Raw genomic sequence first — 16,550 nt, forward strand, 5'->3', positions numbered from 1 at the left:
TTGCCTGGAAAATCCCATGGATGGAGGAGCCTGGTGGGCTGCAGTCCATGGGGTCACTAAGAGTCGGACACGACTGAGCGACTTCACTTTCACTTTTCACTTTCATGCATTGGAGAAGGAAATGGCAATCCACTCCAGTGTTCTTGCCTGGAGAGTCCCAGGAACGGCGGAGCCTGGTGGGCTGCCATCTACGGGGTCGCACAGAGTCGGACATGACTGAAGCGACCTAGCAGCAGCAGCAGAAACCCCTGGAATCAGAAACCTCAGGATAGGGCCCAGCACTCTGTGCTTTAATTAGCCCCAAAGGAGATTTTGTTGCCTGTTAAAAGTTTGAGAGGGCTCAGTGGCTTAGCAGTAAAGAATCTACCTGAAATTCAGGAGATGCAGGTTTGATCCCTTGGTCTGGAAGATCCCCTGGAAAAAGGAATGTCAACCCACTCCAGTATTCTTGCCTGGAGAATCCCATGGACAGAGGTGCCTGGCAGGCTCTAGTCCATGGGATCACAGAGTCAGACATGACTGAAGTGACTTAGCCTGCACACACACAAAAGTTTGAGAACTTTGCCTTAGAGCAGTGATTCTAAGATTCACATGGAGAGGTTTTGCAGAATACAGAAGTCTGAGCCCCACCCTTATGGCCTAGACATCATTAGCTTATTATGTCAGCTGTCTCCTACTTAACCATCTTCACTTCATCCAAATCTGTCTTCACTGGCAGGAGTTTCTATAACCCCTTCCAACCTCTCTGGGTGATTTCTGTTTCCTAATGGCCTCTTCAATGAGCAGTGCGCTCACCTCCAGGAATAGTGTGGCTGGCTCAGAGCAGAACACGGTTGTCACCTTCTTTGTTCTCCATAGTAAGCAGTTGGTAAGGTTGCCTAAGATCACTTTTTTCGGAAACCTCATTATATGTCTGACTCATGTTGAACTGGCAAATGGCTAAAACTTAAAGTATATTTGTTTGCTCTGCTCTTTTTGCTAGGTAAAATGGGGGTGAAAATAACATTTTCGGAGTCCTTATATGTCAAGCACTACATTAGCCTGTCAAGAAGTGAATCCTGAGTCATTTCATTCTAACAAGATGAAGTAAGCTTTATAAGGAGACAAGTTCAGAGTAGTTCAAAAGTAGTGCACTGGAGTCAGGCAGCCTTGACATCAGTCCTGCGTCTCTCTCTCTTGTTGCCTCTGTGACCTCTGGCACAGAGGTCTTTGTATCTCTTCAAGCTCTTTGTATCTCTTCAAGCTCTTTGTATCTCTTCAAGCTCTTTGTATCTCAATGTTCTGATCTATAAAATGGGGATGATTACTTTAACTACCTGATAGGGTTATTGTTTAGACTTCAGGTACCTTGTGAAGGACCTGACACATAAGCTCTCAATAAATTTTCTGTTGCTAATGTTTGGAAGGGAACAAATGAGCTGGCAGGTGGGTTATGACCTGATTACAGGTAGAAATGGTGTGGAAATCTGGCATTGTCCTTCAAGCCATGGGAGACATTTAAGATTTCTTTCCTACAAAGGCAGGACATGAAAAAAACAACTCTAAGTGCCTGGTATCCAAGGTGCTATCAGAAGGAGAATAGGTTGAAGGGAGGAATGACTGAGCCAGCAGAGGTTACCCTTCCCGGGAACCTTCTCCAAATAACTTTACTCTGAACCCATCTTTTTCCTAAAGAGGTTTCCTGTATTTAAGCTACTATTTAATATTTCCTCAGAGGTCTACTCTCTAATATTTTTCTCTTCTTAGTTAGATTATTAGGTAGTAGACTGGTGGGGCGGGGTAGCATACAAAGCCTATCTTTTGCTTCTTAGGCCTCTCTTACCCATAACTCTTCAATGGAGGAAGAGGGGTGCCGTCTTCACTGTCCCCCCTCCCTACTCTCAACACGTCCTGAGAACTAGGATGGCTGCCTGAGAAGTCACCTTCTCCAGTTTTCAAAGTCATTCTTCTTTTGACATAATGTAATGCCACTTGAGAGAGAAAGAGTGTGTGTGTATAAAATGCATCATATTACGCTGTGATCTTCTGAAGCAGTAATGTATTTGAGATCTAAAAGTAGCAGATATTTTAATAATGAAAGTCCAGTCAAAATTTATAAAGAATATACTTCTTAATTTGATTTATTGAATCAGTATTATCAGTATACTGATGGATATTGCAAACTCCCAGACACTTGAAGAGATTTTTCACATCAATTCAGATGGCCGAGTTAAATGACTTTCCTGCATTGGAAAGAAAACTTCCATTTCCCTTGTACTTAACTTTGCAGAGCTTAAGATTTTAGAAACTGACATACATTGCATGTTTGGGGCGGGGGGAAGCTATAGATCCTATCTAAATGTCAAGATTAACATTTAATTCAGTGAGAAAGAGAGAACATGTCAAGTTTAGGTTTGGGATAGACTAATTAATTTAATAGAACTTGAAAATCAGTTTTTTCTGAGGTTAATTCTTAGAATTGTTCCTCAAGATAGTATTTGGTTCCATCTGTCCTAGGTGAGTTGTCACTGGAATTAGGAAATTATTTTCATACACTGCATTTTCATCACAAAACACCAGAAATATTAGCTTCCTTAGTCCTTGTTCAGTTTTCTCAGCCTTCTAGAGTCAGAGTTTTTAATATTTTTACCAATTGCAAGAAGACATGGCTTCATTTGATCAAGTCCTCAGTTCTGTTTCAGTTTTGAGTGTCACTTTAAACTAATTAATATTAGGTCAGTGCATCAGCCACAGGGGAAAATGTTTTGCATGCATTTTTACTGAAACAGATTTTCTTGCTTGAATAAATTGAAGCAAATATTTTAAAATCCAGGTAGTTCGGTGGTGCTGCATGTATGTATATTAGTTGCTCAGTTGTGTCTGACTCTCTGTGACCCCATGGACTGTAGCCCACCAGGCTTCTTTGTCCATGGGATTTCCCAGGCAAGAATACTGCAGTGGGTTGCCGTTCCCTTCTCCAGTGGTTCTTCCTGACCCAGGGATCAAACCCAAGTTTCCCACATTGTAAGCAGATACTTTACCACCTGAGCCACCTCGGAGCACTAATGGTGAAGAACGCACTGCCAGTGCAGGAGGCATAAGAAACAGGTCAGGAAGATCTCCTGGGGGAGGTCATGGCAACCTACTCCAGTATTCTTGCCTGGAGAATCCCATGGACAGAGGAGCCTGCAGTCCATAGGGTCGCAAAGAGTCTGACACGACTGGAGCAACTTAGCACACACACACAGTTCATTCCAAGGCCAAAAGTTTTAATAATGTGAAAGGAAATTTGACTGTTCTAAATGTCTATTTCATTGGCAAAAGGCAGTTGTTGTTGAATTGAAAGTGTGGTTCGAATTAAAATTATCTTTTGGTTGGAAGAAGCTGTGTTTGGTTCAGGATATACCTGGAGGGAACGGTGTGTTAATACATGAAGACTTTGAGTCTAGAAAGACCAGCTTCACACCCAGATCTGACCTGTATCTGCTGTGAGGATTAGTGCAAATGACTGAACCTAGCTGGCTGCAGTTTCTGCAGTTGTGAAATAGACAAAGGGTCAGGGTAGAAATTAGTGATAGTATTGCACATATCAAATCTAGACTTCAGCACCTACTAGCTACTGTATCATTTAAGTTATTTAACTGAAGTTTCCTCATCTCTAAAAGCAAGAGAAACAGCCATCTCACCACATCTGTGGTCTGGAAGGCCAACTGAACTGTGCCATTTTATACATGGGACTTGAGCATCATGGATTTTAGTAACCCTGGGGGTCCTGAGACCAGCCCTCCACGGGTACCAAGGGACAACTGACTCCATAGCACAGACCCTTGAACAGAGCAAGTCCTCAGGGTTGTTGTTGCAGAGGTTTTTGTTAACATTCCACCCATTCCCAGGCTGCTACCTCACCTTCTGAGGACGGTTTAAAAAGAAGGCAGTCCTTTTAGCTGTTGTTGGGTCCTTGACAATAATTTAGAGAAAGGAGAAACAGATGGTATCAGCACATTCCTCAAGTGCAGTGGTGGTAGTAATACAACTAAAATGCAGACATGGCTTTCACATGCCCAGTGCAGTGCCTCTCGTGTGGACGCCCCGCACTTTTTCTTCATTGTTGGGGAGGAATACGGTCTGAAAGGAAGTCATAAAAATAATAACTCCATAAATTAGCACTTTAAAGTTTACCAGAGAGCTTTTGGCCACCTGGATTCCTTTTTTGTTTGAATGGCGAAGTATAAAAAGTTAAAAAATAGAAAAATGCTTTCCACATTGCTTATCTTAAATAAGTAATCCTCTTTGTAAATGCAGCAAATATATTATCACTGCCATTTTATAGAGAAGGAAACTGTTACTTTACAGGTGTTAGATAATTTCCCTGCAGTCACCAAAGTGATTAACAGAGTAGCCAGAGAGGCTTCACTGCTCAAGAGAGTTAAAATGCTATCATAACATTCTTATTCTTGGGGTGGGTGGGTGGGAATATTTATGGCTAATATTCAATACGTTTACCAAATACATCTGAGTTAAAAGTTCTGAGAGCCAGAGAGCTACAGATATAAGAAGCCCACTACCTACCAAAATACTGTGGGGGCCTTGCAAAGAAAATGAATTTACAAAAGAAATTAAATATTAAACCTACATTTCTTTCTATGTCTTGATACTTGTGTGTTATAAACTATTTTTTAATTCTTTTACATGATTGAAATCTCCTCTCAGTTTTTGTCTTGGACAGAACAGCAATCTTAAGCACCCCATTATACCTCACTTTCTTTTACTTACTGATGTAGCTAAGGGCTGTTGTGGCTGCATGGAGCAAAGCAGTAGGATCACCTTGAATACAAGGTGCGCTTGGCTCTGGAGGACTACAGGCAAGCAGATGGAAGGAAGCATCTTGGTCTCTGGGCTCTAGGAATACCTCTGCACAGAATAAAGGGAAGGAATAGCACGCTGGACAGTAGAAAGACATTCACACAAACCATGTAGGTGAGGAGATTTGTTTACCATTGGAAAAAGACTGAAACTTAAAGATCTAGCTTAATTCCCTTTTCCTCAATAGGGAAAAAAGGAATAATTTCTACCACCATGATGACTATCTTTTTAGAAAGACTTTTCCTCTCTAGTTGCAGAAAAATTTCTTTCTTTTCAAATAATAGGGAAAAAACTCTTACGTTAATACCATACAGCTATTTTACAAGACTCATGTTGGGAAGCAAAGAAGAGTTTATTGTAGTCTTTCAATACTGTGTTGCAATATGCCAGCAAATTTGGAAAACTCAGCAGTGGCCACAGGACTGGAAAAGATCACTTTTCATTCCAATCCCAAAGAAAGGCAATGCCAAAGAATGTTCAAACTACAGCACAATTGCACTCTCTCACACACTAGCAAAGTAATGCTCAAAATTCTCCAAGCAAGGCTTCAACAGTATGTGACCAAGAACTTCCATATGTTCAGGCTGGATTTAGAAAAGGCAGAAGAACCAGAGATCAAATTCCCAACATCTGTTGGATCATAGATAAAGCAAGAGAATTCTAGCAAAACATCTACTTTTGCTTTATTATCTACACCAAAGCCTTTGACTGGGTGGATCACAACAAACTATGGAAAATTCTTAAAGATGTGGGAAGACTAGACCACTTTACCTGCCTCCTGAGAAATCTGTATACAGGTCAAGAAGCAACAGTTAGAACCAGACATGGAACAACAGACTGGCTCCAAATTGGGAAGGGAGTACATCAAGGCAGTATCTTTCACCCTGCTTATTTAACTTTTACACAGAGTACACTTGCAAAATGCTGGGCTGGATGAAGCACAAGCTAGAATCAAGATTGCAGGGAGAAATATCAATAACCTCAGATATACAGATGACACCACCTGTATGGCAGAAAATAAAGAGGAACTAAAGAGCCTCTTGATGAAAGTGAAAGAGGAGAGTGAAAAAGTTGGCTTAAAACTCAGCACTTCAGAAAACTAAGATCATGGCATCTGGTCCTATTACTTCATGGCAAATAGATGGGGAAACAATGGAAACAGAGATAGACTTTATTTTCTTGGGCTGCAAAATCACTGCAGATGGTGACTACAGCCATGAAATTAAAAGACTCTTGCTCCTTGGAAGAAAAGCTATGATCAACCTAGGCAACATATTAATATGGTTTTTCAGTAGTCATGTATGGATGTGAGAATTGGACTATAAAGAAAGCTGAGTGCCAAAGAATTGATGCTTTTGAACTGTGGTGTTGGAAAAGACTCTTGAGAGTACCTTGGACTGCAGGGAGATCAAACCAGTCCATCCTAAAGGAAATCAGTCCTGAATATTCATTGGAAGGACTGATGTTGAAGCTGAAACTCCAATTCTTTGGCCACTTGATGCAAAGAACTGACTCATTGGAAAAGACCCTGATGCTGGGAACATTGAAGGCAGGAGAAGGGGACGACAGAGGATGAGATGGTTGGATGGCATCACTGACTCAATGGACATGAGTTTGAGCAAGCTCCAGGGTTTGGTGATGAACAGGGAACCCTGGTGTGCTGTAGTCTATAGGGTCTCAAAGAGTAGGACCCAACTGAGTAATTGAACTGAATGTTATGTCGAGAGACTCACATTGCATTACCTAAGAGAGACCTGATGAAGCCCTAGATTAATAGAATCTGAGGAGGCTCTTTGTGATAGAATTTTAGCTATACTTTATCAGAGATAAGTGTTGGCTACATTCCAAACTGATACAGATATTCATTCAGTTTTGGGTGATTATGAACAGATCTGGTATAAACATTTATGTGCAGGTTTTTATGTGAACATAAATGTTTTAATTTCTCTAGAGTACAGCCCAAGAAGTGTGATTGCTGGATTATATGATAAATGTATGCTAAAGTTTATAAGAAACTTTCTAAGCAAACTGTTTTCCAGTGTTACTGTATACCATTTTGCATTCTCAGCAGCAAAATATGGGAGTTTCAGCTGTTACTTATACTTGCTAGAATGGTATTAAGCATTTTTAAATTTTATCCACGTTATTAGGGAAAGATAGTAGCATCTCATTGTTGTCTAATTTGCATTTTCCTAATGGCTAATGGTGTTAAACATATTTTTGTGTGCCTATTTGCCACATGTATGTCCTCTTCAGTGGAGTGTTTGTTCCAGTCTCTTGTCCATTTTTTAGTTTTGTTGCCAAGTTTTGAAAGGTCTTCGATGCATTCTGGATGCATGCTTTTCACATCAAATCTAAAAATTCTTTAATTCTAGGTAGCACATATTTCCTCCTGTTTTCTTCTTAAGTGTTTTATATTTTGCATTCTATTGTTAGGATCTATGATACATTCTGAGTTAACTTTTGAATGAAATTTACATTGAGATTTAGTTTTGGTTTTGATATCCAGTTGTTCCAATATCGGTTGTTAAGACAGTTCTTTCTTCACTGAATTAATTTTGCAAATTTGTTGGAAATCAATTGGCCATATTTGTGCTGGTCTGTTTCTGTTGGTTTGTGTCTGTCTGATATCACACTATCTTGATCCTTTATAGTAAACTTTATAGTAAGTCCTAAATCAGATAGTATGATTCTTCCAACTTTATTATTTTTCAGATTTGTGTTAGCAATATTTTTCAGTTCCTTTGCCTTGCCATGTAATTTTAGAATCAACTTACCTGTATCAACTAAGGAGAATCCTGCTGGAATTTTATTACAGTTACATTGTATCTATAGATCAGTTTTGGGAAAATTGACCATTTTTCTATGTAGTTTTCCAATTCATGACCACAGTATGCCTCTATTTAGGTGGTCTTAAGTAGTCCCAGCTGTGTCTTGACGTTTATTTATCATCTCTATCTTTTCGCCCACCCCACCCCCACCAACTGGATCTTGTGCCTAATGTTAAATAGGAGTGGTGAAAGCAGACATCTTTGCTTTGTTCTGATCTTCCAGTTAGTCTTTGACCATTAAGTGTAATGTTGGCTGTAGGTATTTCTGTAAGTTCCCCTTTCAGGTTGAGAAAGTTTCCTTCTATACCTAGTTTGCTGAGAATTTTTATTATAAATATATGTTGGATTTCATTAAATGCTTTTTCTGTATCAGTGGATGTGATCATGTGGTTTTTCTTCTTTAGGCTGTTAATTGATGGAATAGGCTAAGGGCTGAGGAATAAGACAATGTAGAAAAGAAAAGAAAAAAAAAAAAAGGAACTCCCTGGATTTTAGGCTATATTGAGTCCAAGCCAGGAGATGATGGAGGGGGGAAAATGGTAAATTCACTGCTGGTTTGGTGATAGCTTGACTTCTTCCCCAAATCCTTAGCTGCTATTTCCTTTTTGCTCTTCTTAGATGGCTGCTTTATTTATTTTGTCCAGGTTTAATAGCTCCGTTCAGTGGGAGAGAAAGGGTGGTGTGTGCTTACTCCATCTCACCTGGAACCAATCTATTTTTTTTCTTCTTAACAATTTGCAGGCATTATTAAATTGCTGAATTTATGTAATTTTAAATTTGAAGAATTAAGGTTCATTTGCAGTCATATGATGGATTTAGGTATTGTAATATGTAATGATATTTTCTATTTAAACATAAGCAGTAATTGCTGTGAGACAGATATACATAAAACTAAATTATAAGAATATTTTAAACTGATCTGTTTCCTGAAAATTTCTCTTTGACTGTATTTTTTACTGTCATGGGTTTTGAAACACTGTTTCAAACTCACATCAGGTTTAAATGTTGAAACTTTTAAATCTAGGGATACCACACTGCTGGTTCAGCTGAATAAAATGCATGTGTACCTAGCAAGGGCTCTGGGTGGAAGTTTCCACTGGAGGCCTAGTAATGAGGCATGAAGAGATGGAGGAGAGGCAGATCTGAGAAAGGTCTTATGTGGATGACGCTGTGGAGAGGCTGAGGTTATTGAGGGGACTGTCCATTTACGGGAGAGGAAGAGCAGAGAGATTGGGTTGGGGGCTTGTTTGAGACCTTTACTCTGAGAAGTAGAGGAGGAAGGCCTCTGCAGGCATCTGTAGGCTCCCCCAGTGCCAGGAGGAGACAAGCTTCAGTAACGTGTACTTACTGCAGCAAGGGGTGTAGAGGATGAAGAAAGATGGGGCAGTGCCATCAATGTGTTGTCTGATGACCTTGGAGAAATTTTTCAGTTAATCAGTAAGCAAGTAGAAGAATAAGAAAAATGGGAATGATGATGGGATATTGTATTATATATGCATGCATGCTCAGTCATGTCCAACTCTTTGCAACCCTGTGAACTGTAGTCCACCAGGCTCTTCTGTCCATGGGATTCTCCAGAGAAGAATACTAGTATGGGTTGCCATGGCCTCCTCCAGGGGATCTTCCCAACCCAGGGATCAAACCCGCATCTCCTGCATCTTCTTGCATTGACAGGCAGATTCTTTACCACTGAACCACCTGGGGAGACACACTTTGTTTGACTTTCAGTTCCTTGACCATGAGAGCATGTGTCTTTATTACCCATAACACTGCACACAGTAAGCATCCAGTTAGATTTCTACACTTCTGAATGACACTCTGTTACCAGCAGTGTCTGCACACTTGATGTTGGTTAGAGACTAGCACAGATTGTTGGGTGAGGCTGGAGACAGAGGAGGAAAAATGCACTATCGAAGAGCTGTTGTCCTTTTTGTCAAAATCTGAAGAAGATTCTCTTGTTCTCCTCTTTCACTTATAATTTCATTTATTGTTTATAGCTTGTTTACTTCCAAAACTGATGAGGCAGCTAAAGGGTGGCCAGAATAAAATATGAAAGTCTTTAGTATACATTCCCTTGAACAAGGGTTTTTTTTTTTTTTAATTAAAGAACTATCTTGAAAATGTGCTGTTTTGGGCTGTTGGTTTAGGAATGGAAAAGATAATGTGTCTTCCGAGCTGCCCATTACTGTTTGTGTTGATTATTTTAACTGGTTTTCCTTTATTCCATGATACTACCTTATAGGAGCAAGTAAGAAATATGACATACAATGTTGATTTCAAATGAGGAATCACTGGTTCTTAAGCCTGTGTTTGTGATTTGTTTTCTTTTTTCAGGATCAGAATTCAGGCCATAAATGAAATTGGAGCTGGACCATTTAGTCAGTTCATTAAAGCAAAAACTCGGCCGTTACCACCCTTGCCTCCTAGGCTTGAATGTGCTGCTGCGGGGCCTCAGAGCCTGAAGCTGAAATGGGGAGACAGTAACGCCAAGACGCACGCTGCTGATGACATGGTGTACACGCTGCAGCTGGAGGACAGAAACAAGAGGTGAGGGGCCTAGGGGTTCATCCGAAATCTCCATGACTTTGGCTTATGGGATGAAGTCTTCCCAGTTCTTCTGGCCTCTGAAACACTCCTCATCCTTATTGAAAGGATTCCTGGTATTTGGGTCCTGCACTTGAGTATTAAGTTTGAGTATAAAAGTTGTATCCTCCTTTTGGAATTTTCTAAATTAAGAATCTAATGATCCTGATTTCCCTATAGATGATAAATACATGTTTGTTTGTTTGTTTTTTCCTTTCATAAAGCCAGAAAAATGGAGATAAATTCTCTGAAAGGAAAATGGTCAAATTCAAGTCCCTGCTGTGTAATAGTGTTAGATTAGTCATGAGTGCAGAGGGAAATAAGACTCAGGAAGGGATGTTAACCTCTTTTAAATATTCAGTAACCATCAGGACAAACATGTTTACCAGTCTGAAATAGCTGTGGTGATGTACAGATGGGGACTGTGCTCTGTAACTATGGGCAGTGCAACATAATATCAAATTAACTAGAGCAAATAGGAGATTCTTTATAAGATTCCATACTCAGGAAACACTCTTGGTGACAGAAATCAAATCCAGCCTTTCACATAGTATTTATTTAACCTAACTTCATTTCCTCTGAGAATGGCCGATCAGAAGATGGGCAGCTGACCTGTATTTAGGAATAATTCAGTTGTGGAGCAAAAGTTAATGACAGAAAGTTCTGGTACCAAAAGTTCAAACAAGAGTCTCAGCTTGAAGGAGGTGGGAAATCACCATAAAACCAAGACAGCCTTTTGGGGTAGACATGCTGCCCCTTCCTGCACACACCTGCCGAAGCGAAAATCAGGGTATGTGGAAGTGTTTCTGTCATTTCCCCTTAGTGCATCCTGGTACCCTGCTCTTTCATGTGGGGACCTGGTTCTTTAAGACCCCTTCCAACCTCCATCTCCGCTCTGCACTGGCCCTTCGATTCAGGTCCGCTCAGTGGAGTCCTCTGTGTGGAAGGCACTGTTGCAAGGTGGGCCTTCAGTGGAGACCAGGAACAAGAGGAAGGCCCTGCCTTGTCTCCAGGAGCATGATATCAACCTACACGTCGTCATAGAACACTAGCGGAATTGGAGAAAAGTACTCTGGGAGTTTGAAGGGGGCAGACATAGGGAATAAAGTGCAGAGACCCTTTGGTTGCAAAGAACAGGAACAGCTTTGAGAAACGGATCACGTTTGAACTTGACATTGAAAGACCTAGAAAACACAATAGTTTGACTTAGAACAAAAAGTGATCATCCTTTAGGAAATGAGTCCTAGTATAGAAAGAACAGAAAAAGTAAGGCTTCTTCTGGGGAGATTCATTAGAGATCAAATTCATATTCATTTGCAGACAAGATCATTCATCTTACCATGCCATGTGCTTTTGGCTGCATTTTTCACGGGCTTATTATTTTATTGGCAGGAGACTCCTCAACCTTACTGGCAAGAACAGAAACTATGGACTAACAGAAATCATGATAAATATATTGAGCTGGCATTTGGGGACATTTGTAAATGGGTCTTTTTTTCCTGGGCTTTTGGCTTACACTGGTGGTCCTGAGAACCTTCCTTAGAGAATACCTCCTAGTTGTACTATTTAGAAAAACAGCAAAATTCCGAATCATTGTTGAAGCTGGTGGCAGAATTGGGATCTGAGCCAGCACCTCATGACCTCCCTGCGCAGCTGCCTCTACTGTTACCTCCAAGAATATGGGGAGATTGACAGCTCTGCACTGTCCTATGCAAGGCAGTGACCTGAGGCGCCTCGTGCAGAGAACCGTACAGAGGCTTAGAACAGAAGCTCTGTGAGTGCTGGTCCAAAGAAGAACGCTGTTGTGAGACATCTGGATATGTCAGACAGGAAAGAGTGCAAACCCTTGTAATCAGTCCATGCTCTTCCCTCATAAAAAAAGGAAAAAACCTGGCTTGTTAAATAAATGACTTGCCTAAATTTAAATGGCAGTTTAAGAAAACTCACCATTAGGAATAGTATTTTTCTTAGTTTTATGAGCTAGAGTCCAGATTTATCTTTTTCTAAATTAGATTTGTCAGTATTCTGAGAAGTTATCAAAGTGATGGGGATAGAGAACGTAATAAATTCTCATTCTATTTGTGGAATTATTTTCCTGTGATTTAAAAGGGTGAACATGGCCTAATTTGAGTTTGAAGATGACCTTCTTCACTGTTTTGAAACTGAACTGTTGTCGTGAATGGTCCCATGAATCCAAGCCTTTGACTTTGGCTCTTGACTCCTGAAGATTAGGGAGAAACACTTGGCATTGGATAGATCATAATAGTTGTGCTTAGGTCTTTGTCAATTCTGCTCCCCTTGAAGTTCTTTAAAACTTGGCCTATCCAGTGAAAGGAACAGCATTTTCTTCCAAAATGACAGCTGTCTTTTTAATTGAAATTGTGGTTGCTAGAGTGGTTTCTAGTTGTGGCTTTTGGGAAAAGTGTTCACATTCTTTAGCAGTGTACTGATTTCATTAACCACCAATTAGTTTCTGTTATAGATGTGGCAAAATATCATATATCCTTCTGTGGCCAAGGTGAGAATCAGAGTCTGTGGTGTTCGTGTACTTACTTAGCTGTCAGCTCTCAAAATATTTCTTTTCCCATGTTTGCCTGGCTCACCGGTCACTGTGGGCATTTGGAAGGAGTGCCACAGTGTCTGAGTTTTACCACTGTCCTTGGCAGCCAATGCAAGTAATCTGAGTCTTTAAACATGAAGCAGCAGCAGAACAATGAAAATGCATAACGCCGCGCTTGGTAATTGTCAGATTAGAGAGTTGAGTTGATTTCAGCTGCTAAACTCTTGCTCCCGAGTTTTCCATATCCATAAAATAAAGGAGTTGAACTAGAAGCTGAACTCTAGTCCAGAAAAACTCCCACCTTTTTCACCTTAAAGCCGTGAATCTCTGTAGATTCTTTGTGAGCTAAATCCTATTCAAAAAGGTGTCTTTTGTAAATGATTAGAGAGTGTTCTCCTTTTTTCTTCATATTTTAGCTTCTACTTTTGATATAGAGGAAGAAAGATACTAACATTCCTTAAGAGTGACCACTTAATGGCCAAAACCCCTAAGGTTTTGCATCTATGATGTGCTGGTTTATTATGTTTAATTTATAGAGCTCACAATCAAAAAAATCTGACATGGCCCAGAGATTTATAAGTATACTGTTTGGCCAAAAATGTATTTTCAAACCCTCAAAAAGGCACTACTATTTATTGAGCACCTGCAAAGTGGGAGGCATTTATCAGCATTGTTTAGTTCTTGAATAGATGAGTCTGGTGAGCATAGGTAGAAGAGATGGCAGATCATAGTGTGAAAGGCTGAAAGACTGACATAAGCACAGAGTGTTGAGGGAAGGTAGGAGAATGGCATATGCTTTAGGCCGAAAATTGAACAGAGAGGGCTTATTCAGAAGGTAACAGGTTGGATGAGTCTTAAAAGAGTATCAATCCATATAACCTCACGCCGGAGAGCCTCAGGATGGAGACCAGCGATAAGGATTCAGGATTGGGTGGAAACCAAAGCTATAATCTTCAGGAAACAGAATGTCCTGGATCTTCATGTAAATGGCATTCTATTCTGGTACTTTTACACTGGATTTTTTGTTTTTTTTTTTAAACTTTGGGCTGCTTCATGTAAATAAGGGTTTCCTTGGTGGCTCAGCTGGTAAAGAATCACCTGCAATGCGGGAGACCTGGGTTTGATCTCTGGTTTGGGAAGATCCCCTGGACAAGGTGGAATGGCTACACACTCCAGTGTTCTGGCCTGGAGAATTCCATGGACTGTATGTAGTCAATGGGGTCACAAAGAGTCAGACACGACTGAGAGACTTTCACTACTACTCCATGTAAATAAAAGGAAACCAGTAGGGCACCTTGCCCAAATCCTTGCTTCAAGGTAAGTCCACCTAGAATTCATCCGGCTCACTGGGACTTGCTGTGTGGAAAGTTTTCCCCTTGAACAAGACATTTGTTTCCCACATATTCAAGATTTTGACCCACAAGGTTCCCAGTCCAAGATCACTGATTATATATTTATGCAGCAGCCTCAAAGCAGGACTAAGTTTATCCCTAGCACTTAGATTATGATCACTCAATCATCAACTTTTTTTTAAATTACTACAGCGTGCTAGGTCTTGTGAGGTATGTAGCCTGCCTATAAGGAGCTTATCTTGCTGAGGAAATAAATAAATGTGAAAAAACAAGCAGATAGCACAAGAGATTTTATTTAATTTCAGCAGAAAAACAAAAATTATGTTAGTTTGGCTATAGAGTGATTAATTCTGTTATTCTTAACAGATCTAGCACAGATCCAAATGTCTTTGTTTCCTTTATATGCAAGAAAAACATATATCCAAAAGTAAACATTTTCATAATACTGCATTAACCTAATACAGGGATTAGAATAACAAGATCAGCTCATGCATTTTAAGAGTATAATGTTGTAATGATGATTCTGAAGCTGCATCTGTCTGTGTTACTGAAACAAAATGTTGATGCTGCCCTAACAGAATTTGAGTTGATGCTGACTCTCATCCTGACCCTGTGGGACCCTGTTCCTGATAATTGTACACAGCACTGAGGCAAGAGGAACTTAAGTTCCAGGAATGCATTTATGGTTAATCTGTTGTTCAGGTTACTCAGACAGCCAATGTATTTTAAAGCAAGGCTCCAGCCAAGTGGGGATTGGGGAGAGGGCTCTAACAGAACTGGATAATTGCCGCTTGCTCTCCATTTAAATCAGCCCTTGTGCCCATGACACTTTTCCCTTTAGCCAGCAAAATTGGCGGCGGGGGCTTGTAATGTGTGCAGTATAACTGCCAGTTCACTATTAGAGAGGGACAAAAAGTAACCTGCATGAAGAAACCGTAAAAAAAATACACACTGGGCAACAAATAAAAGTGGCCACAGTATATGAGCACTCCAGGAGTGAGCACACGCCTATTATAGAACAAACTCCTGCTTGTATTTCTCAGAGAATATTGTTGAATTAAATGAAATAGATGTTAACTAACTCAGGGCCTACAAAAGACCCTTGGTGTTCATTTCCTTTTGCTTCTCTGGATCAGTCTCCAATTCACATGACCATCCTTGCTGGGTAAATGGCATTTTTATAACCCTCAATCACCGGAAGGCAGTTGTAGTTCTGGACAGGGATGTCAATTCTCTGTTGTAATCCCACATCCGTTACTGAATTTCTAAATGACTAGAGGCATGTCCCTTAACTTCTTTTTGCCTCAGTTTCTCCATTTACAAAATGAAGCTAGTGATACCTGTCTTCAGTCCCTGACTGATGGGGGGGAAAAAGAATTTTTATTTCTTTAAAAGGGAGCATAAAAATTCATCATGCAAAATGTAAAGTATTACTAGTTTATTTTGTTTCAGTGTTCTAAGCACAGCCTGAGGTGACAGGTAATAAATGAACTATTTGAGATCTTACTTGCACCAGAAGTAGAATTCAGACTACATTTTTTTCTTCTATTTAAGAATCGAATTTCTATTTAAAAAATAAGTACCAGAGTGGAAGTAGATTGCATTTTCCATTCCAGTTTTTCCTAAATGAGATAAGATTGAGGCAAGGCCACTAAAATAAAAGTAGATTAATAAAAATCTGGAAGACTGAGAATACGCTTGAAGATGAGATTCCCTGCACATATTAGAAAGCAAAGTAAAAGAATAGAGTTGCAAAGTTCTCAGGTGGTCCTTAGAGATTCTAGTCATCCTTGCTTTGAGTATAAGTAAATTTCTTTTTTGATATATATCAAATGCAGTGTGGACAAAAAAAAAGATGAAAACAGGAATCTTATTCTATGTACAGAATTTCTTCAGTAGCTATAGTGACATTTTATTTCTTAGAAAAGAAGCATAACCAAATGTATTGCAGTCTGGTTACTCATAAGCCAAAAGGTCCGTGTGGAGCTGGGAACATGGGGTTAGGAAATTAACGCCTTTCCTCATGGTCTTTTGGAGATCACTCTTGGCACTTGAGTGTTCAGTCTCCAAACTGGTACTCTCAGCAACATAAGAACCAGTTTAGGGAAAGAACCTTCCTTGCCTCAGATGCCCCTACTTGGTGCCACCTGCTTCTGCATAGAAATGGCGGGACTCTGTTCTTGGTGGAGTGAGGGCACATGCTATTCATTCCTATTTTGAACATCCTCCATCCCGAAGATAACCTCAGTAATGTAGGGAATGCACACACACACACAACCCAGAGAAATTAAGAAAAAATGAAGGTAATGACATGGCATTGCTAAGAAATATAGCTGCATTGAGCTTACCAGCAGCTGTTAACTTGTGATATTTCGAAATTGC

General features: G+C 40.1%; 1 protein-coding gene across 5 annotated transcripts in view; it reads left to right on the top strand.

Annotated features, from left to right (window-relative positions):
* Window positions 1-16,550, top strand: part of FNDC3B (fibronectin type III domain containing 3B) — a 359,396-nt gene that overhangs the window by 318,169 nt on the left and 24,677 nt on the right. For all 5 annotated transcript variants that reach the window (XM_010835255.1, XM_010835260.1, XM_010835258.1 and 2 more), the window contains one exon: window positions 10,008-10,220. In XM_010835255.1, coding sequence (XP_010833557.1) covers window positions 10,008-10,220 — 213 coding nt within the window. The remainder of the gene's footprint in view (window positions 1-10,007; window positions 10,221-16,550) is intronic.

Source organism: Bison bison, unplaced genomic scaffold, assembly GCF_000754665.1.
Source record: "Bison bison bison isolate TAMUID 2011002044 unplaced genomic scaffold, Bison_UMD1.0 scf7180017864040, whole genome shotgun sequence".
Lineage (NCBI taxonomy): Eukaryota > Metazoa > Chordata > Mammalia > Artiodactyla > Bovidae > Bison > Bison bison.